This window comes from Rana temporaria, chromosome 2 (genome assembly GCF_905171775.1).
Source record: "Rana temporaria chromosome 2, aRanTem1.1, whole genome shotgun sequence".
NCBI lineage: Eukaryota > Metazoa > Chordata > Amphibia > Anura > Ranidae > Rana > Rana temporaria.
The window spans coordinates 126,119,633-126,143,527 of record NC_053490.1 but is presented as its reverse complement, the minus strand read 5'-3'; the positions used below and the strand labels follow the sequence as shown (position 1 = coordinate 126,143,527).

General features: G+C 43.6%; 1 protein-coding gene across 1 annotated transcript in view; it reads left to right on the top strand.

The window, feature by feature from the left end:
- The window catches only part of SHMT2 (serine hydroxymethyltransferase 2), a 96,342-nt gene that overhangs the window by 36,080 nt on the left and 36,367 nt on the right, over nt 1-23,895 (top strand). Inside the window, 1 exon segment of the mRNA XM_040340945.1 lies at nt 21,209-21,331. Coding sequence (XP_040196879.1) covers nt 21,209-21,331 — 123 coding nt within the window.

Below are 23,895 nucleotides of genomic sequence, written 5' to 3'. Positions count from 1 at the left end.
CTACGCGGGAACGACAGCCATACTTAATATGGCTTAGAACAACTAGGGCTCAGCACTAATTTTACGCGGCGTAACTCGATGGAAACGACGTAAAGTTAGATCGACGGGCAGCGCGGACGTTCGGGAATCGCCGTAACTAGTCATTTGCATATTCTACGCCGACCGCAATGGCCTCGCCACCTAGCGGCCGGCTTAGAATTGCATCCTTAAGATCCGACAGTGCAATTCAATTACACCTGTCGGATCTTAGGGCTAGCTATGCGTAACTGATTCTATGAATCAGTCGCATAGGACGGCCGTAACACAGAGATACGCCGGCGTATCAGGAGATACGCCGTCGTATCTCTTCTGTGAATCTGGCCCTCTTTGTATAACCACATGCTGCTCCCTTTAGCAGATTTGTTAAAACTGATCACCACCTACAGGGTTTAAAGGGATAGAAATACTGGCTCATTGCTCTTCAGTATGTACATATCTAAAGTGGCAATGTAATATTGTATTTAATATGCCTAAAAGGTTGTTTAGTATATACAATTTCAGCGTTACAAAATATGCCCAAGCAAACCATTTATAAAAGAAAAACAGGAAGATTTGAAATGTCTCCTCTGCTTCCAGGGCTCAGAAAGAAATGGGTTTGCTTATCACAAGTCCACATCTAACCCCCACAAGAATGTTAGTGAATTTTTAGGTATTAGATTTTAAATGTTTGGTTTTAAAGTATAGCTGTCAGCCCCCCAGCCTCTCCAGTCAGATGCCTGCTAAGCTCTTTTCCAAAGGCATGCATAGACTGCTATATACTTATGAAGATGTGTAATTATTGCCATCATTTTTCTTGGTTTATAGACCAAACTTGGATATTGAAACAGTCATGATCCCAAGCAGACCCAAAGTAATAACCTAGCATATCGATTTGCATGTTTACACTTTTTAAATCTCCATGTGCAATTCTTTAGTATGAATAGCTATAACTGCAAAATATGGACGTTTTTAATACCGTTTGGAACTCCAGTCTTCATATTGTGATAAAGATATGAATTGACCGGATGAATGTAGTCTCTGGGGATGACCAAATCACACCTCTGTCCCTGGAGACTGGAAGTAGGCATCCTGTACCCATCTCCTGCTGTATGTACATCCTTATTGAGCATATTAATACCCCATATATAAGACCATTGTGTTAAATGCCACCTTCTTAAAGATGTTATAACAACCCCAAGGATGTTTAACCCAGGATACACTTGATTTGGGATTCTGAAGCATCACACACATGCAAGGGGTTGTAAAGGTTTTTTTTTTTTTTTTTTATTCTCTAAATAGGTTCCTTTAAGCTAGTGCATTGTTGGTTCACTTACCTTTTTCCTTCAATTTCCCTTCTAAATGTTTTTATTCTTTGTTTTCTGTGTCTGAATTTCTCACTTCCTGTTCCTCCTCAGTAAGCTGTTCTGACTGACTAACCCCCCAGCCAGATAATGGGGGCAAGTTTACTGAGGAGAAACAGGAAGTGAGAAATTTAGAAAGGGAAATCGAAGGAAAAGGTAAGTGAACCAACAATGCACTAGCTTAAAGGAACCTATTAAGAAAATAAAAAACTAACCTTTACAACCCCTTTTTAAAGAGAAGCTTTGAACTTGAGTTAATTAGTTCAGATGCAAAAATATGATAAAGGCACATCAATTTTCTTTCCAAACAAGTCTTGGACACGGCACAGGGCAGGGTGTTCCTTTCACAAGAGAAACTTTCGATTCTCTGGTCTGATTCTAATTTATCAGTCTGGTAGTCGTCCAACTCTTCACGTTTGTATGAAAGTCATACACCTGATAGGGATGAGCTCCGGTGTGTTCGCACACTCCACGTGCAGAGCCTGCCAGGAAGTCTGCACGGCACTGCGCTAATCACAGGCAGAGAGACATTATCCCCATGCGTGGCTGCAGAGATCGGGAAATGTCTCACTGCCTGTGATTAGCGCAGCGCCGACTTCCTGAAGGGCTCTGCACGTGAAGTGTACAAACACACCGGAGCTCGTCCCTAGCACCTGATGTTGGCCTCCTTTTTTGAGGCAGTTCCATTTCGTTGGTTTTATTCTAGACCCTGCCACACAACATTGTCATCGTGGGACAAGTTGATCAGGTTTCTGGACAGACTAAGTTTGTCTCCAAGGAACAGATTGGTGGCTTTGGAATCTGGCTTTAGAATCAGAAGTCTTTCTTTGCCCTCTTTTGGAGGATCTAATCAAGACTATCACCAGCTTTATTAAAGCCTTAAAAAGGAATCTTAAGCATTGCCCAACTGGTTCACATTATTGCAAACCTCCACAGACTTACAGTTCTTAAAGTTCTGTTCAGCCCCTGGAGGGAAGGGAAAATTTAAGTTACTAGTCGCTGAAGCTCTAACGCACAAAGCTGGGCTACGTAGAGTGCCTTTTGACAGGGTTGGGCAGAAATACTGGACATTCTACACATGCCCTGTGTTTTTTTTTTTTGGACCTGTGAAGCATGCTCGGTGTCCTCAACTGGTTAATGGGCAAAGATTTCTTTAACAGCACTGCTTCCAGCTGACCAGGTCCGTCCATATGCTGTATGGACCTGATTCGTGAAGTGCCATGAGCTTAAATCAAAGCTGTTCAGCAGACGCTTCTGAACAAAACCATAGCTTGTCGGTGGATAACAATCCACTGATTAGAGCTATTCACCTAAAATGTCTAAAGACCACAAGATCCCTCACCAGCACCTTCTTCCCAGCTGCTTCTTGGTTCCAGTCTTTGTCCATGTTCGTTGGCTGGCGCAGGATGATGTAAATTCCCACGCATGCGTAGGAGTTCAATCATCCTGGCACATAGGTAGTGTGCCAGAATGTATACAGAGTTGTGCATGTACAGCTTAGTATACATTTTAGAGAAGATTGTGAGCAGTTTATTTTATTACAGAAGAGACCATGCATGTCTGCTGCAATGAGTGGCCTTCCTACTAGCGATTGGCAAAAGATGAGTTGCAGGGAGACGGCAGGCAACATCCTTTTTGGATCAGCTTCCAGAATTCAGTTCCTCTTAAGACCCATTGTCAGCATTCCTATGTTAGGGCTGCATGCTTTGCTGTTTATGCCATTCTTTCACAATTTTTATTTTTTTTATTGGCAATTTCGTGTTTTTATTTATTTTTTTTCACATGCAGCTGCCAGCGGGGAACTCTGCTGATAGCGGATGACTCATCTGCTGTTGAGGACGCGGCTGCCAGCTACCCAGCCCGCTCCTTAACCAGCTATTCACTGGTTGTTAAGGACACCGGCGACCTTCAAGAAAGGGGAAAAAAAAAAACTAAACGCTGGGCACTGGCATTTAGCAGAGTTTAGGAGAGTTTAAGGGCTGTCGGTGTCCTATGCCACACAGGCTGCCGGCGGTGCTCGCCAGCCCTCAAAATTCACTTGAAACATGCGAGCAGGCGCGTGGATTTTTTGAGGGCTGGTCTAAGATATTGGAGCTCAGTCTTTGAAGCGTTAATAGATGGATGAGGTATTTGTTATGGAAATTATGTTAGAAGTGTGTCTTTTATTACTACTTTTAAGTAGTAGTACAATTTAAGATTTTTTTTTTTAAGATCTTACACTATGGCAGCACACTATTTACAACTTTTTACAAATGTATGGCCATCTTTAGGCAGGGCTGGCAACACTGCTTGGTATTCCAGTGCCGTAGTTGCAATGTTGAGTCTGCTCTAGGAAATCGGTTGACTGCACTTCTGGAAAGGATTATGTGGTGTTTTTCAGTACTGAATACATCATATATATTTTTTATAGGTTAGGGATTTAGTAATCATTTGTGGAAGGCATTCATACTTGTATTTTTTTTCTTGATTCAAAAGTGATAGTTCACCCCCAAGCAGCCATAGATTAGTTTCTAAGTGTTGCAGACTTGATTTGGGATGAACGGATAGTATAGTTGCTGTGAGCAATTCAAGCATCTAGAGGAGTAAAAAGAAAAAAAAAATTCTCATTGACCAGTACATCTCCGTCTGAAGTGTCTTGTCTAAAAAGTTTAGCATTTTTGTAATGGTTTTGTTTTATAAAGTCTGTTGCTCTAAGGCATGTTCTATGCTTGTCAAACCAATGCCAAGTACAGAGTTCCTGAATTGTTTATAGTTCTGCTACATAGAGAAGTCAAGAAGCCTAAGCAATGAAAATGTTTGGAAGTGCTTCAGGAAAGACGGGGCAAAGGAGGAGAAGCAATGATGCAGACATATGAAAAAGGTGCAATAAAGTGAATAATAAAGGAGGAGTAATAGTCTGGCTACAGAGAACACAGTCAAGTGAAACTATAAAAACACATCTATACATATAAAGTAAGCATGCCCAGATCAATAAAAATAAACCTACATCTCTTGCAAGTTGTATTCTTTTTACAAGCAAGGAAAAATTATTTTATGTGCATAACAGAAGATAGTTCAGAACACAGATAAATATATTCCAATGAATGTAACACTTAAGCTCCATTGTTGGTCAAGAAAGGCCATTTTTAGACCTGCTTTGCTATGATTTGAATATTTGAGGACTGTTTTAGATATTTAGATAGCTCGGGTGACAGATCTAGGGATGATAGGACCTTAAGTGCCGGTTCACACAGGCGTGACTCGACAGGCGACTTGGCTGCCTGACAAGTCCTGCTCCGTTCTGTACTATGGAACCATTCTAATAGGAGCGACTCAAGTCACTCCGACTTAGAAAAGGGTTCCTGTACTACTTTGGGACGACTTCAGGGTGACTTGCATTGACTTCAATACAGAAGTCATTTTGCGAGTCGCCTCTGAAGTCGTGGGCAGATCGCCTTGCCGAGTCGATCGGCAAGTTGTGCTGCCCCTGTGTGAACCGGCCCTAAGGCCTCTTTTAGACGGAGAGGACTTAATCAAGCAGATCCACCTGCTCAGCAGGGAATCTGTCCTCTGATCCCCATTGAGCAGGCGGATGAAAGGTCTGTGTGCGCTCCGCTATGCAGCGTAGACGCAGCCTGCTCTTCTCTATGGGGTGATTGGATGGAAATGGACTTCCTGTCTGTTTCCATCCGATGATTATCTGGTCTGCTAGGCTGATGGGGAAAGGATCCCTATCCATCTGTTTTCGGCAGCCTGGATTGGATAGGATGCAGGTGGGTGTAAACCTCCACATCCCCAGAGAGAACAATGGGTGGTCCGATTGGGTCCGCCTGGGAAACGGAGATGCTGACCCGATTGGTCCACTGGTGTGAAAGGGGCATTAGTGCTTGGACATAGCCTTGCATTGCAGTTTTTCTTGTCTGTTGCAGGTGTTTGGCACCTACATCAAACATCCTTATTGGTAACTACACCAAATGCTCGCCTCTCTAGATGTTTTTATTTTTAACCCCTGACATTTATTGCTTCAGTAATTATTCATTTGTTGCTACATTTACCACGGATTGAAAAACACAGACATCCTCGCTTCAAGTCTGAAACTCTCTCGGGCGCAGACCAGTCCACAAAGAACCACAAAGGATAAATCTTGCATCCAGGACCCTCCACTGGGCTGTTGTGGGATATCGGTGACTGGAACCACCAAAGTATGCACAATGCCTTGCTGCCCTCTTCAGTACAGGGAAACCAAAGCTAAAACACAAGCAAAGGAAGACACACCAGCCTAGTGCATTACTATGTAACTCTTTATTGTATAAAAAGAAGTAAAATGTACTCACAAAGGGAGAATGAGGCAAAGATATCTGAACACTGTACCAAAGTGCCCCCTTCCGCAGAGCTTTGAGGAAGAGGGCATGATCCTTGAAATGGGTTAGCTGTGTCCCACTTGGTTGACTTTCATTCAGCAGTTCTTTGTTCAAATATGCTTGCTTCATTCTGTTTGTGAGTACATTTTACTTCTTTAATACAATAATTGCAGTTATACAGTCATGCCCTAGGCTGGTGTACAACCTTCTTTTGCTTGTGATTCAAGGCTGGAACTAGGTTTCCTTTAAAGCTGAACTATAGACACGCAACCGTTTAGTTAAAATAAGTATTTGTGAGGAGAAGTGTTTTTTTTTTTTTGTTCAATGTATGCAAGGTGTTCTCTTATTGGACAAGGTGGAGATGAGGAGCACAAGGCGACAGAAAGCCGACAGTGCCAAGCGAATGACCCCATATGGGTCTGTGTGTATCGGGAAAGCTGCCCATACAGGACACCAACATCCGCTGGGCACAGGAAATCGTGGCCATCACTGTAGTAGTGTCAACTACTATAGTGATGTTGAGCTTTCCCAGCAGCCCATCAGCTGTGAGCTTTAATACTCGCACTGTGCCAAGCTGTAACAATGTAAGTTTGCAATACAGATCATTCCTAAAGCTCAACTTTAAACTACTTTATCCATGCACATTGAATCAGTTTTGAGGGATAGTAGAAAAATTAAGCTGTAAGTATTTATTTTTCCATTTATATCTTTGTCAGGGTTGAAATTGATTTCTTTTTTACTTTGTATACGCTCTCATTTCTTTTCTTGAAGAGGACTCTCCCCAGTGGTTTATGCCAGGAACTCGCCGGTCTTAAATGACTATTTTTTTTTTTTTAAATTAGTTTATTGGTTTTAAAGTAAAGAGAAAACGGTAGATACAATTGACAATAAGATTACAGAAGAATAAAAATTACTATTTTTTTTTTTAGGACAAGACTGTCTTAAACTCCTGACATGGTCTACTTTTATATTGTGTATATATTTATGGAAACTGGAAATACTTTTTAACAGAAACTTTGCTTCTTTTATGGAAATTCTGTCTTATTTGTTTAGCAGTTTCAAAAATGTTTATCACATTGACCTTAATTCGGAGATGACAGTGTAAAGTTAAAGGAGTATTCTTTATCAGAGAGTATGCAACCCTGGTGCAGCCATTAAAAAAAAGAGGGAATTGCTGAAAGGGATTTGTGTGATTTTTTTTTTATATTTTTTTTAATTATTTATGTATGACTTTATCACTTTTTAAAAGCCAAAGTGCAGCCAAAAATCAAACAAAAAGAATTAGCACAAGGGACATAATTTAGTCAGTAGGATGTTTACCTTATGTACCCCAACAACCACTCCTGCTGCTGTCGCAGGCTCTCGTCTTTTTGCCCAGCTCTGCAATTCATAGAAACCATACGACAGCTTCTATGAATGGAGTACAATCTATGAATAGAGGGGGGCAGAGCTATCAAGCATTCACCCATCCTCCATTCATAGGTCGCTTTTCATTTCATGGTGGTACCAACAGGGCCACCTACAGCTCGCGTTTGGCCGATGTAGCAAGAATCAGCGAATTTGAGCAGTGTATGGCCAGATTTCTTTATCGTACATCACGGGACACAGAGCGGCATTCATTACTATATGGGTTATATGGAGTACCTTCAGGTGTAGACACTGGCAATCTCAAACAGGAAATGCCCCTCCCTATATAACCCCCTCCCATAGGAGGAGTACCTCAGTTTTTTACGCCAGTGTCTTAGGTGTTAGTCATGGTTTAGCTTGCCTCCGCATCCTTGGGATTAGGTGAGCTACCGGTTCTGTCCAAAAAAGCCTCAGCGCTAAAGTGGTCAGTAACCGGACCCCAAACCCTTGGGGTATAGCCCATAATGCTTTTCTTTTTAGAGAGCTGGACCCTGGGCCCAGAACTTAGAAACCTTTGGGTACCTAAAGTTTTCTGTTGCCAGGGTGCTATATGGGCCCAGGACAGTGGATCCTTCATAGGAACCCAGGGCCTGAAGGTCTAGACATCCCCACGGAGATGGGGGAAGATTGGGCCTCTTGCTTGGCAAAGTCCTGCGGCATGGAGCAGGTAAGTGAGGGGAAAACTTGCGGAACTTGGTTCTTAGCAGGTTTTTTTCTGGGGGGTCACAGGGGACATGCCTAAAGTTATGCACTGCATCTGGCAAACTAGTCGCATATCATAAAGATAGGATGGCTCTCTATGTATTATTCCCCATAAGATGTGACCTCCCTTGTAGTGTTGGAAAAGCATTGAGTGGGGCCTGTGTTATATAAAAATATATGTGTGTGTCAGAGAGCTTTGCTTACCTGCAGGCCTCCAGGCGATGCTCCATTCAGTCTTCCTCCTCAGAGCCTGCAAGCAGGCAAAACGCTGACCTCCTCATGGTTCCAGGCTGCAGTTTGCTGGAACAGAGAGGTCCCTTCCTCCCAAAATCCCCCCCCCCCTCCCCCTGTCGGGAGGGGCATTTCCTGTTTGAGATTGCTGGGGGGGAAGGGCGGGTCAGTGGCTTAAAGGAAGGGGCGGCCCTTCCTTGTTTGTTCCATTCAATACTTTGGAACTGAGGAGAAAGACCAGAGCGGCAGCACGGGGCGCCGAGGACACACAGTGGCCAGAAAGGATATTGCAGTCTTCAGAGGACTGTTTTTTCAAGCCTAGAAATAGGCTGTTTCTTTTCCATCTCATAGTTTTTCTTTGCAATACTACTCAGGGGGACAGAATGTTTTTTCTTTCCTGGATTTGAAACAAAAACGAAAAAAAAAAAAAAAGTCATCTAGGGGAGAGGAAGCATTTTTTTATCCCCCAAACAGGTGTTTGGACAATTAACTTTTATAGTTCCAAATACCAATAGGTAGCAGGTGTACCTCGGTATTGTACCATGGTATGCCGCTGTTTTCCCTACAGGGAGCCTTGGGGCCATCGGGATCTGGGGCTGGAGCTGACGCGGGTCAGTCCAACCCAAAGATGGTCCCGGAGGAGGTATTACTCACCTCTTTAAAAGAGATGCAGAAAAGCATGGGAAAAATGATAGCCGCAGCTATGCGGGGCAGTAAGCGGAATAGATCTCCGTCGCCCGAGCGCGGACCCTCAGAAGAGGAGGTCCTTTCCTCAGGGGAATTGGACGACCTCTTGGACAAGGACCAAGTAGGTTCAGGGATCGAAGACCCGGATACAGAGGAGTCTGGGGCAGTCTCCCTGAGGGAGAGCTGGTGGATTCAAGGATTGTCGGACTTGGTCCATAGGGCATTCAACTTGCCAGTACCAGATCTCCAGGTATCGACGGTTTCAGCTTTGGGCTCACTGAGGGCGCCTCAAAGCAATGCTGTGTTTCCGATCCATCCTCTATTAGAGGGAATTTTGTTCCAAGATTGGAACAAGCCAGATAAGATCTTCTTACCACCTAAAAGGTTCTCTGTCCTATATCCTATGGAAGAAAATTTTTCCAAAAGATGGGCTACTCCTGCAGTGGACGCAGCCATCTCATGTGTTAACAAATCGTTAACATGCCCTGTAGAAAACATACAGGTGTTCAAGGATCCAGTTGATAAGCGCTTGGAAGCACTACTTAAGAACTCCTTCACTGCTGCAGGGGCAGTAGTACAGCCAGCTGTGGCTGCGATTGGGGTCGCTCAAGCATTATCGGATCAATTTAAGCAGATGCTTAAACTTATTCCGGCCCAGCAGGCAGAAAAATTTTCGGATGTCCCTAAGGCCATATGTTTTACGGTAGACGCAATCAAGGATTCTATCCAGCAAGCGTCACGTTTATCGTTATCCCTTATCCATATGAGAAGACTCTTATGGTTAAAAAGCTGGGAGGCTGAGCCCCCATGCAAGAAGCTCCTGGTAGGGTTCCCCTTCCATGGAGGACGACTCTTCGGAGAAGACCTAGATAAATACATTCAGACCATTTCAAACGGCAAGAGTACTCTCTTGCCAACTAAGAAGAAGGTTCAGGGACCTGCGTTTAAACGACAGTATTCCCCTGGGCAGGGGCCCTCTAATGCCAAGCAGTATCGACGGCCTCCTGCAAAAGCAAACTTCGGCTTCAACAGCAGATCACAAGGACAGGCTGTTAGAGGCAAAAGTCAGTGGTTTCGCAAACCAGCAAAACCAGCCCCCAAGCCAACCTTATGAAGGGGCGCCCCCACCCACGAAGGTGGGGGGGAAGGCTGCGACTCTTTTCAGAGATTTGGGAAGCCAGCATTCCCGACGAGTGGGTACGGTCTTCCGTGGCCACAGGCTACAAATTAGATTTCCTAAGGTTTCCTCCTCCTCATTTCCAGAAGTCGAGGATTCCAAACGATCCGGAAAAGGGAGCCGCATTAAGATCGGCATTAGATCATCTACTTTCCCAGGAAGTAATAGTAGAGGTACCAGTCCTGGAACAGGGGCTGGGTTTCTACTCCAACCTATTCATCATCCCAAAATCCAATGGAGATGTCAGGCCAATTTTGGACCTAAAGATGGTAAATGCATATCTAAAGATCCGCTCATTTCGGATGGAATCCGTGCGGTCAGCAGCTGCCACACTCCAGAAGGACGACTTCATGGCGTCCATAGACATAAAGGATGCCTACCTTCATGTTCCAATTTATCAGCCACATCAAAGATATCTACGCTTCATGGTGGCTTCGCGTCACTTCCAATTCGTGGCGCTTCCCTTCGGGTTGGCTACGGCCCCCCGGGTGTTCACGAAGGTCCTAGCTCCAATCCTAGCCAAACTAAGGATCCAAGGGGTCACGATCCTAGCATACCTGGACGACCTCCTAGTCATAGATCACTCGTCTCCCGGCTTGGAGCGAGCAGTGGCCCTCACGGTCCAATACCTCGAGAGGTTCGGCTGGGTCCTAAATCGAGAAAAGTCAGCTTTCCAGCCCACAAAGCAGTTGGAATATCTCGGCATGAGATTAGACACAGAACAACAAGGAGTGTTCCTACCTCTGAGGAAGGTAAAAGCCATCAAGGAATTAATCCTACTGGTTCTAAGCAAGAAAGAACCGACTATTCGCCTATGTATGAGGTTACTAGGCAAGATGGTGGCCACATTCGAGGCGGTACCATACGCCCAGAGCCACACTCGCATCCTACAGGCAGCCATCCTGTCAGCATGGAGCAGAAGGCCACAGGCCTTGGATATCCCGTTGCCGCTCTCATCAAGAGTCCGACAAAGTCTGTGTTGGTGGTTAGACCCTCAGAATCTACTGAAGGGGAGGTCTTTCAGCCCAGTGGCTTGGAAGATAGTGACCACAGACGCCAGCCTGACGGGCTGGGGAGCAATTTTGGATGGTTGCACTCGCCAAGGTACTTGGGCAAAGCCAGAGAAGCAGTTGCCCATCAACATCTTGGAGCTCAGAGCTGCTCGACTAGCCCTCAGGGCTTGGACGTCAAAATTGCAGGGGTTCCCGGTGAGAATTCAATCAGACAATGCCACGGCCGTGGCATACATAAATCACCAAGGGGGAACCAGGAGTCAAGCCGCTCAGAGAGAGGTGAGCTTGATTCTTCTATGGGCAGAGGCTCATGTGCCCTGCATATCGGCAATATTCATTCCAGGAGTGGACAACTTTCAGGCGGACTTCTTAAGCCGCCAGACTCTATGGCCGGGGGAATGGTCTCTGCATCCACTAGTCTTTCAAGCACTCTGCCAAAGATGGGGAGTGCCGGACGTGGATATCATGGCATCGAGACTCAACAAGAAACTAGACAGGTTCATGTCCCGCTCAAGGGATCCGATGGCCTGCGGAACCGATGCGTTGGTTTGCCCTTGGCATCAGTTCAAACTTCTTTATGCGTTTCCCCCGCTCCAGTTACTACCCCGCCTGCTGCGCAGGATCCGGGTGGAGCACATACCAGTCATCCTGGTAGCTCCAGCATGGCCCAGAAGAGCATGGTACTCACTAATCTTAAGGATGGTAGTGGGAGACCCGTGGACTCTTCCTCTACGGCCAGACCTGCTATCGCAAGGTCCGATCCTCCACCCTGCCTTACGGCATCTAAATTTGACGGCCTGGAAGCTGAATCCCTGATTCTCAGGGGTAGAGGTCTGTCTCAGAAAGTAATCTCTACCCTAATCAGAGCCAGGAAACCGGTCTCTAGGGTGATTTATTTATTTGTCTGGAAGGCCTATGTAGGCTGGTGTGAGTCCAAGCGATGGCTTTCTCGCAAATTTACCATCGATGGAGTATTAAGTTTTCTCCAGCTAGGAGTGGATAAAGGATTGGCATTAAGCACAATCAAAGGACAGATTTCTGCTCTGTCAGTGTGGTTTCAGCGGCCGCTGGCCACCCACTCGCTGGTTAAGACCTTCCTTCAAGGGGTCTTACGTATTAGACCTCCAGTTAAATCCCCGCTTTGTCCGTGGGATTTAAATCTTGTTCTGTCAAGTTTACAGAAACAACCGTTTGAGCCGTTGGCTGATATTCCTTTGGTTCTACTGACAAGGAAGTTAGTATTTTTGGTTGCCATAGTTTCCGCAAGAAGAGTTTCGGAGCTGGCAGCCTTATCCTGTAAGGAACCATATCTTGTTTTTCATAAGGACAGGGTCGTTCTCCGCCCTCATCCTTCCTTCCGAAGGTCATATCCAGTTTTCATTTGAACCAGGATTTGGTATTACCATCCTTCTTCCCTAAACCTACTTCCAGAAAGGAAGGGTTGCTGCATACCTTGGATATTGTCAGCTAAAAGCTACAAAGAAGATCCGGAAGACAGATGTGCTGTTCATTCTACCGGATGGGCCCAAGAAGGGGCAGGCAGCTGCAAGTCCACCATTTCTAGGTGGATTAAGCAATTAATCACTCAGGCCTACGGCTTGAAAGGGTTGCCTCCTCCAGTATCATTAAAGGCTCATTCTACTAGAGCCATGGGCGCCTCCTGGGCAGCACACCACCAGATCTCTATGGCTCAAGTTTGCAAGGCGGCAACCTGGTCTTCTGTCCACACGTTTACAAAATTCTACAAGTTGGACGTAAGAAGGAATACTGATACTGCCTTCGGGCAGGCAGTGCTGCAGGCTGCAGTTTGAGACCCTCGGATTCCGGGGGCTCCTCTTGTTCGAGTTAAATTTAAAAATTTTATTTTTCTCAACTAAGTTGGATTTATTATGATTTGAGTATATCTCTAAATTAAATCCTTTTGTCTTGGAGATGTTCTCCCTCCCCTCATTGTAAGCATTGCTTTGGGACATCCCATATAGTAATGAATGCCGCTCTGTGTCCCGTGATGTACGATAAAGAGATTTTTAATACAGCTTACCTGTAAAATCTTTTTCTTGGAGTACATCACGGGACACAGAGCTCCCACCCCTCTTTTTTGAGGACCATTTTGGGAGGCATACTGCTTGCTACAAAACTGAGGTACTCCTCCTATGGGAGGGGGTTATATAGGGAGGGGCATTTCCTGTTTGAGATTGCCAGTGTCTACACCTGAAGGTACTCCATATAACCCATATAGTAATGAATGCCGCTCTGTGTCCCGTGATGTACTCCAAGAAAAAGATTTTACAGGTAAGCTGTATTAAAAATCTCTTTTTAGTTTTTCTGGGGCTCATAAGCATATGCAGACAACCATCTGTAACAAAGTGCATCCAGCACGAAGTTCGGGAGCTTAAATGATCAGTGCCTGTGTTGCCAATGTTTATACAGTTCACTCCATAGGAAGCAAATGTAAACCCTATGCTTCTGCATTATATTTCAATGGGGGGGGGGGGGTGTAGTGATATGGCACTTCCTGTCTTGGCAGAGGCTCTAATTCATCCCAAAGGTGTTCTATCAGGTTGAGGTCGGGTCTCTGTGCAGGCCAGTCAAGTACCTCCACCCCAAACTCACTCATCCATGTCTTTATGGACCTTGCATTGTACACAGGTGTGCAGTCATATTGGAACAAGGGCCCATCCCCAAACTGTTCCCACAAAATTGGGAGCATGGAATGGTCCAAAATGTCTTGCTATGCTAACTCCTTAAGAGTTTTCTTCACTGGAACTAAGGGGCCAAGCCCAACCTCTGAAAAAGGACTCCAAACCATAATCACCCCTCACTGATTTGAACCAGTGCACAAAGCATGGTACATAAAGACATGGGTGAGTGAGTTTGGGGTGGAGGAACTTGACTGCTATATAGAGAGAAATATTCCACCAGGGCTCCCCCTTTTCCCAAAGGGAAAAAAAAACATGTATGTATTGTATATTAATCCAAATTAAAGCCCTTTCTGTTCAGAAAGAAAGCTGTGTATAATACACTGAGGTAGGCTACAGAACCTAAGACATTGCAGAGACGGAAGTGTTGCTCTGGTACTCCAGAGGATTTAGGGAGGAAGACCCAGGGACTCAAGTGGTTAAGGATTTAATATTTTATTGATCATTTTTAACTTGAGCTTTCTTTTCAAAAGCAGTTAACTCAAATTGGTGTGTTTAGCTCTTCTTTACCTTATAGTAATTTATAGTTGTTGATGGTAATCCTAGCACTTTCAGACCTCAAAAATAACATAGAACTCTTTCAAAGCAATTATAGGTCATTTGTCACATAACTTCTAATTTGATGTGCCCTTAAGCTTCATTCGCACAAGTGTTTTTACATGCTGAAAATCCCAGAGGCAAGAATCTGTGCATTCCGATCGATGGAATTGACAGATGTGTTAACGACTGCTGCATTTTTTTTGGTCCAGCCACGATCACCACAAATACAGCTGTGGCCGGTGCGGTGTTCTGACGAGATGGGTCCCCCATCGGATAATGCCTGGGCTGGATTTCGCATGCGCAAACAGAGCAGCCGAAAATTCCAGAGGATGAACAACTGTTCATCAGCTGTAGACGGATGTGTAGTTTATAGAGAAAACCATTCCCCAAAAAAGCAGAGTTTTTTTCAGGAGGTTTAGCGCTAAAAATGGCACCTAAATACCGCCTGAAAAACTCTTGCCCAGCATTCTCAATGTGAAAGCCCGAGGGCTTTCACACTGAGGCGATACACTGGTGGGAGAGAGAAAAATCTCCTGCAAGCAGCTTCTTTGGAGCGGTGTGTATACCGCTCCTTCCCATTAAAAACAATGGGAAACCGCGGTAATACCGCCCGCAATGCGCCTCTGCAGAGGCACATTGCGGGCGGTATTGACCCTTTTTTGCCTGCTAGCGGGGGTTAATACCACACCGCTATTGGCCGAATAACACAGCAATTCCGGTATAGCGCAGCTATACCGCCACCGTACCTCCCGCCCCAGTGTGAAAGGGCAGGTGAGTCCGTATCCCTTTACTTCCTTGATATCTGCCTAGAACTCTTGGTCTGTTTCGTGGAACTACCCTAGATGCCCATGTGAGGCCAGGGTGATCACCAGTGCCTCGCTCAACCAGAAAGTAGAAAAACATAATTGTAGGGAACTGCAAAATGAATGTAAGACTATTTCATACCCGCATGCAGAGCTGTATGCTGATGTGATATATATTTTTTTTTTGGGGGGGGGGGGTCCACTTTAATGAGACTGTTGCTTTTCCTTTTAATAACTCGCACTTATCTTTTATACATCCTTTAGTTCACAAGTGCTGTAAGTGTGCACTGAAAGTGTCCAAACAGAAGAGTTTTTATCCTACAATTATATTTATATATATATATATATATATATATATATATATATATATATATATATCTGTTGCTGAATAACATTTTTGTGTTCGATTAATTGATTTTTTTTTTTTTTTTTAATCAATTAATTGACTAATTTCGATTAAAACGCACATACAGATCCAACTACTTTTAGCTGATTTCCCTGTAGGCTGATTCCCAGTGCAGCTACCAACCACTGGAAAAATGGATAGCAGGATACAAAAAACACACAGGCAGTGCTCAATGGGAATAGCATTAAAACTTTTATAGTCTTCAAGTAGGTAACAAAATAAATATTGCACTGGAGATAAAATCGATGCGGCTACATAAACTGTAAAAATGGCGCGAGTAATTCCAAACGGTAGCAAAAGCAGTCATAAAAACATGTAGCTAAGTATGATACTGGTATAAAAATGTGTACACCGATACCACTGCTGAATCCAGATGAGGAGGGGTTAACATCAGTTCGTCGGCATGTAGATGTCCCGTGAAGGGAACTATCACAACTCCCAGTGGATGGTTGTAGAATCCCAGGTTGATAGAGGGAAGTGTAACAGCCCTTGCGTGTGGCAGATAGTAAGGTCCCGCCGGCATGCAGATATGAAGGCACAGCAAAGGAGCCCTTCAGATGGACACGGCAAGCCCCACTGGTGTCCGTGACATTACTGGATCTCCGACGGAACTCCCTGAAGGCCCGGAAGACGACGGAGATGTGAGTACCAAGCAAAATAATTTTGATCCATCAAAAAAATTTAAGATTAATCCAGGGCTGTGGAGTCGGTAGATAAATGTTCCGACTCCTCAGTTTTATGTACTTCCGACTCCGACTCCTCGACTCCGACTCCTCTGTATTAATATGCGAATGTGTTTTACACATTCCTTGAGGGAAAGAAGCGCAACCTACCACAGGACTACTGTCTGGGAAGCCAACAGTCTACTGTATTGCACAGTTTAAGCAAAAGACAAAGACAAAGGAAGGGGCATTTATTCTAAAACATGATTTTCCTAGGAGAATCCCATAGTCATGTTTAAAGTTTAAGCTAACAATCGGAGTTTACAAGTTTTTATAGCCTTAGCTAAATGACAGCAGTTTTTCCAATGATTTACAGCTTGAGTCTTGAACTATTGGCCCTCCATTCCCTTCACTTATACAAGTGTCTCACTCTCTAGTCCTGCAAAAAACATATTCATTTAATCCCTTATCAGTGAGAGGCTAGGTTACACATGGATGCTGCGTTCCCTGTAAAAGCAGAACACAACACTATGGAAAGTATAAGTATTGCAGCTCCTAATTGTGCGTTGCGTGCCATATAGTGAAGCACATGAAAAGCATGCTTCTTCACGGTCACTTAACGTGTTCGTTTTGCGGTTACGTGAGGCACTGCATGCATTGGTCTTTATTCTTACAGTAGAGAAGTCATTATTTATAACTTTTTGTTAATTGGGACATTTAAACTTGCTTTTTTTTTTTTTATTCCAATCTAAATTTAGTATAGGAGTCGAGTCGGTGCATTGTTTGCCGACTCCGACTCCAGGTACCCAAAATTTCCTCCGACTCCTTGACTCCGTCTCCACAGCCCTGGATTAATCAATGAATTAATAGTTAATTTCCACAGCCCTAATATATATATTTTATAATTTATTTATTTTATTTTTTGCTGGTTGCTACAAGCATCAAATTTAAAGTACAAAATTGCCCTTAAGGCCTAAAACACATATCTATATAATACTTATGAAAGAAGCGAGTTCCTAATCAGTATTCTGAGCTTGTTTCCTAAATAGCATTTTTATTTATATTATTTCCATATAACATTTCTGCAGCATATTACATGAACTGTCTTGCTGTTTCCAAATCTGCATGTAAATGTATTCCATGGCATTAGGCACTATAACTCTTATTAATATACAATAGATGTGTTCTAATGGACCTATATATTTCATAATTTTTTTTTTGTACAATTTATCGCCTTGCAATGTTTTTGTAAGTAATACTTCCTCTCCATATAAAGTGTGTATTTCCCACTGAAGGATTTGGCACCCATCATAAGGCTATTATATGAATTTTGATACACAATGTCATCCATGGCAGAGAGATCTGATATTGGGCATGACTTGTGCATTACAGCCTTGGTGTTCAGTCACCACCTAGGACTTGATTTGTGCCTCCATAAAATGAAAACACTATCTTTTGCCTGTAGCTGACATAACTCACTTGTCCTTGGTTTAATTGGCCCTGCTAAACTGCTGGAGATTGGTTGCTGGGGGCCACTGTCGCTAGACTGCAACTTAATAATTCAGTCTGGTTAGTGTTGCCGTCCCTGACTTGTCCAATTTTGGTCATACTGTATTTATTGTCACAACTTATCCAGCACACAGACGGGTAAGACGGGCACCAAGTCCAGGTCTCTAGGCTACAGGCCACTCATTCTATCAAGGGTTCTGTGAACCATTCGTTTAAATTGAAATACTTTCTACAGAGTTTTCCTGGTTAGAACATTGGTGCACTCATGCTTGTCCCAAAACTTTTTGTGTGGTTCTTTACTTTGACATATTTATAGCACTCTATTGTTTGTCCCTTTCTGTGTCCTAAATGCTACCATGCCACCCTTCTCTGGTATGCTTTAAAGTGGACCTTCTGGCCAATGCATTAAATTATAATTAGTTTAAATATGTATATTTTTATTATTTTACAAGCCTGATCATCCTTTCTCAACCCTTTAAGTTAGGGTTGTCCCGATGCCACTTTTTTAGGAATGAGTACAAGTACCGATACTTTTTTTTTCAAGTACTCGCCAATACCGATACTTTTTTTTAAATGTGTCCCCAAATGCAGCCATGTCCCCCCCCATATATGCAGCCATGTCCCCCCCCCATATATGCAGCCATGTCCCCCCCCATATATGCAGCCATGTCCCCCCATAGCCAGCCATGTCCCCCTCCTAGCCAGCCATGTCTCCCCCCCCATATGCAGCCATGTCCCCCCCCCCCCCATATGCAGCCATGTCGTCCCCATATCCAGCCATGTTGTCCCCATATCCAGCCATGTCGTCCCCATATATGCAGCCATGTCCCCCTTACCGTACATGCTGCCGCGCCGCTTGGTTAATAGGGGCGGGGAACACGCAGCTTTCATTTGAATAGCTGTAGTCTTTCGCGCCGCGCTGCATATAGACACTCCCCCTTGCTCGGAATTGGACAGTTCACCCGAGCAAGGGGGAGTGTCTATGCACGGCGGGAAACACTACAGCTATTTAAATGAAAGCTGTAATGTTCCCCAAGCGGGGATGCGGCAGCGGGGGGGGGGGGGGGGGAGTATTCTATTTCGGTATCGGGGGTATTTGCGGGAGTACGAGTACTCCCGCAAATACTTGGAATCGGTCCCGATACCAATACTAGTATCGGTATCGGGGCAACCCTACTTTAAGTAACCCTTTATAAAATGTAGGATATTGGGGAACCCCTATACATTTTCTATAGTTCACATACAAATAGTCTGATCAGTGGGTTGTAGATAATAAAAATAAAGTTTTTTTTATATATTCGATTTTGCTGCTTTGCAATTGTACTCTATAAAACTCTAACCATAGGCATGCCTGGGTACACCCAAATTGCCCCATGCGGGCATATTCCCCCTGCTGCCGGGGCTCCCCACGCCGCCTTCCCACAGCATTGCCGACTTCCCTCCTCTCCTGCTGCTGTGGGTACACCATGGGATGTTTCAGGATGAAGAGCAGGGGAAGGCTAACATGTAATTTTACCAGCCCCTTTCTTTTCTGAATGAACAGTGAGTGATCGATACTGGTCACTCTGTGTTTGTTCATAACTAAAGTATAGTAAACGGTTTACTGCTTCAGTTTGTGAATGAACAGGAAGCTGCTCAGCACAGAGCACTTCCCATTCATTCACTGTCCAGTGCACTGAGTCTGCGCAGAGTCTCAAAGTGAGATATCAGGGGTCTGTATGTACCCCTGATATTCCACAAGGCTGCTGAAGAAAATGGGGAAAAAAATAATAAACTACTGATGCCACGTTTGACGGACACTGTGCTCTGCCCCACTGACATGTTTAAATACAGTAGCTCCTTTTATAAAAAATATTACAACTAATCAAATTCTTTCACTGCTAGCAGTATAATACAACTTATTCCACATACAGCAATGTGTGTAATCCATCCATCTATTACACCCAAAAGTTCCTTCTCCTCCTTCACATAAAGTTCAGCTTGCAGAGAAGAGCTTACAACCTATGTGTATCCCTGGATCCCAGTATAGTAAACCTTCTATTCAACTAATGCGCCCAACATGTGTACCCACATACAAATTGGGGTCATACTATTCCCAAGGGTAATCTTAAAGGGGTTGTAAAGGTCTGTTTGTTTTCTTTTCTAAATAGGTTCCTTTAAGCTAGTGCATTGTTGGTTCACTTACCTTTTTCCTTAAATTTTTCCCTTCTAAATGTTTTTTTTTTCTTTGTCTGAATTTCTCACTTCCTGTTCCTCCTTGGTAAGCTGTTCTGGCTGACTAACCCCCAGCCAGAACGGCTCGGATGATGGGGGCAAGGTTACTGAGGAGAAACAGGAAGTGAGAAAAGTGACAGAAAAAAAACATTTAGAAGGGAAATCGAAGGAAAAGGTGCACTAGCTTAAAGTAACCTATTTAGAAAAGAAAAAACAAACCTTTACAACCCCTTTAAAGCCTATGTATTTTTTTCTTATTATTTATCAGCACAAGGGACTTAGACTTACATTCAATGAAAAGTTCTGGTGGCTGCTGTCTTTGTTCACATCTTCAGTTCTTTACTACAAATATTCCTCATTACCCAGAGGTTATCTTACTGTGTTGGGGGGAATATTAGAGACCATGGACCTGTCATAGGCACTCATCAAGTGTGCCGATCATGTCTGTCCTTTTTTCTATTTTTTATTTATAGAAGCTGTACAATAGCTTTTCATTGCTGGAACCTATATTATGTATGTAGGATGGGCAGGATTAATGTAAACCCAGCTCTTCCATTCATAGAGCACTTTTCATTGTTGGTAGCAATAGTACAGCTTCTGTGAATGGAGGAAGGTGGAAAGGATGGGCATTGTTGGCATTTTTGTTGAATGCCTAGAAGTCCAGCAGCTTGTAGTAACCCCCACAGCACTGAAGGGGGAGTAAGGAGGGGTGTCCTTTTGTGCTGAACACGTACGACAAAAAAATGAAATGAAGTTCAATGATTCCGAGCATGCGTCAAATTGATTCCGAGCGTAAGTAGGATTTTTGTGTGTCGGAATTGCTTACAGACGAGCGCAATTTCAGACAAAAAAAAAAATTGAGAACCAGTTCTCAAACATTTGTTGTCGGAAATTACAACAGCAAATGTCTGATGGAGCATACACACGTTCGGAATATCTGACCAAAGGCTTACATCGAACATTTGTTGTCGGAAATTCAGACCGTGTGTCCGCTAAGAGTACTATATGTGCTTGGAGAGGGAGAAAGGCATGTCTGCACAAGTCTTATTGGAGAACAGGCAGAAAATTGACCACGCTATGCTCTCATGCTTAATGTGGCCAGTTTTTAATGGGAAAACAGTCTGCCAGGAACACCAGGGATTTCACACAAAGGAAGCAATACAAAGCAGTGTACTTTTTCATACAAGTACATGGTACAGCAGGCACATGAAATGTTGGGGTAACAGGTCAGATTTCACGAATGGGGTTTACATCCACTTTAAGGTAAAACAATTTTTTTTTAGACTTTTGTACCACTTTAAATACAGGGAACTGTCAAGGTTTTTACTTGGCAGACAGCAGACAAAATGCAGTTTGTAGTTTTGTCTCAATCTGTTTTGTGCAGCAATGTTTGCAATCCACTTATTTTAGCGTCTATTTATTTTTTATTTATTTTTTAGCCAGGAACTGGGTTAATTGACTATGACCAACTAGAGGTGACCGCTCGTCTCTTCCGACCAAAACTCATTATTGCTGGGACCAGTGCATATGCGCGACTGATAGATTATGCCAGGATGAGAAAGGTAGGTGGTATACCCTCTATATTAACATTTTCTATTCTAGCGTGTTCTTTTCCAATATGATCGGGTTTTCTTGTACAGGAGGTTACAATTTTCTAATGACATTATTCCAGCTCGCTCCACCAGGATTCTTGGTGTAATCCTTTTTCTTTTTGTGCAGCATTTTAACTCCTGCTTATCGATGATATGTGTTTCCATGCATTGTGTGACCTTTTCAATATACGGCATCTATTCTGGTAACAATAGTGTGTGTGTTTTTTGTTGTTTTTTTTTACTCAAAATTATCATATACACTAATGGTCCCCAACCTTTTTGGCACCGGGGACCGGCTGCATGGAAGAAAATGTTGCCAAGGCCCGGTTGGGGGGAGGTTGGGGATGGCATGCGGGGGGTAAGCGATTTTTCGCGGGCAATTTGTCAGCGCATTTTTTCTATTTATTCTATTTCTATTTATTACATTGTAGTAATAAATAAAGATAGACCCACCATAATGCAGAATCAGTGGGAGCTTTGAGCGTGCCACGCTGCCTGCCACCCGATGCGGATTGTCACTTGCCATGCTGCCTGTGACCAGATGTGGTAAGGCCCCAACAGATGAAGCTAGTGCCCCCACTAGGCCCTGCTCACACTCATCCTGTCACTGGTAGTGTTGTCATGCTCTGGGCTCCCCCATTTAACAGTACTGTCGTCTGCCCCTATTTATATCATAACCCCATATTACAGTCCTCAGTCTCCCCCACACATTACAGTCCACATGTGGGGCTTTCTCATGCCGCCTGCTCGCGGCCCGGCTGCAGAAGTGCCGCGGCCCGGGGGTTGACGACCCCTGATATACAGAGACCTAAAACGAAAAATACAGATATATCACTCGCATCAATATGGGACTGACCAGTGTTGCGAGATTCACAAATAACATTTATTATGGTGCCCGAAACGATAGCGATTTATATTTATTTGTTCTGATATCCAGTGCCATTCTTCTGTACATTTAACATTTATTTTACACTGTTCTTAAATATTAAAGTTATCCCTTTTATTGCTGTCACAGGGAATATAAATAACATTTATTGAAAACTAATTTATTCAGGGAAGCCTATCCCTGAGCCATCCCCATCAAATCATTCTCTGCAGCTATTACGTTTTGTACCACTACCCCCATTTAGAATATAGGCTCTACCAGCAGGGCCCTCCTGTACCTTCTGTATTGAACTGTTCTGTAATTGTGCTGTCCCCCTATACATTGTAAAGCGCTGTGTAAACTGTTGGCGCTATATAAATCCTGAATAATAAGCAGTGACAGGTACTCTTTTTATGGAGGGATCAGTGGTCCCCAAATCCCCTTCTCTGTACTTGAAAGTATTCAAAATGTCGATCAGCATTTTTTTTTTTTTTTAACTGGTGCCTTTTTAAGATGCCAGTAATCCCGAAGTGATGTCATGACATCGCTTCCAGTTTACTAGATCAGAGACTAACAAAGCTTTGGGGGGGGGGGGGGGGCGTCTCCTCTCGCTGCTTTTAATAACAGCAGTTACAAGTTGGCAGATCATCCGCTCTAAATAACGGTACCTGGGTGATGCCTGCAGCTGCAAGCATCACCCCGGTACAACCCCAAAGCAATATCGGTAAGTTTTGTTACCAATGCTTCAAAAAAAAATGAATATCTGCCACACCGATTGGTTGACCCCCCTAATAAAAAAAAAATACACACACCCAATACATTTTCCTTCATCACAGAATGGCAGTCTGCCTTGTTTACATAGGACCACCGTTCTGCCTCTCCTGTGAACCATCACGGGTGGCCGCCAGACCCGCTGATTGGCTCTCGCTGTGTTCAATCACAGCGGGTAGCTGTCGGCGGGCACAGGCCCCAGACCTTGTGCACAAAATCACGTAGAGGTACGTGATTATATATTAGGAGGGTCCAGAAGTGGTTAAAACTATGTATATTACATTATAATAAACCACGGAAGATTTGACCTCATTCATGACCAGACCATTATTTGCTACTGATGCGCTGTGCCGAAATGAAATAAAGTGTTTTTTTTCCAAACGGAGCTTTCTTTTGGTGGTATTCGATCATCACTGTTTTTCTTTGCTATATATGTATACATAAACATTGCCCAGAATGTATTGTTGCATGTTTCTGACAAAAAAAGAAAATTCCAACAAGTGTATGTTTATTGATTTTTGTGTAAAGGTTATAGCGCCTATAAACTTTTGGATATGTGTAGTATTATAATAATTATATATTTGTGTAATGAATATGGGCTTAAAGTGCACTCTCTCAGGTTTAATATGAGGGTATGTACATCCAATCAGAGGAAGGGTTTAGGAATTACAGCTCTTAAGATTAGCCACCCCCACCCTTTTTTTTTTTTTTTTTTTTTCTCAAGGGACCAAAAGTAATTGGACAATTGAATCAAAAGCTGTTTCATTGCCAGGTGTGGGCTACGTCTTTATTTGGTATTTGCATTTGGAATCTATTGCTGTGAACCTACATCATGCGTTCAAAGGAGCTGTCCATGCAAGTGAAAGGGGCCATTGTAAGGCATCAGAAATTAAACAAA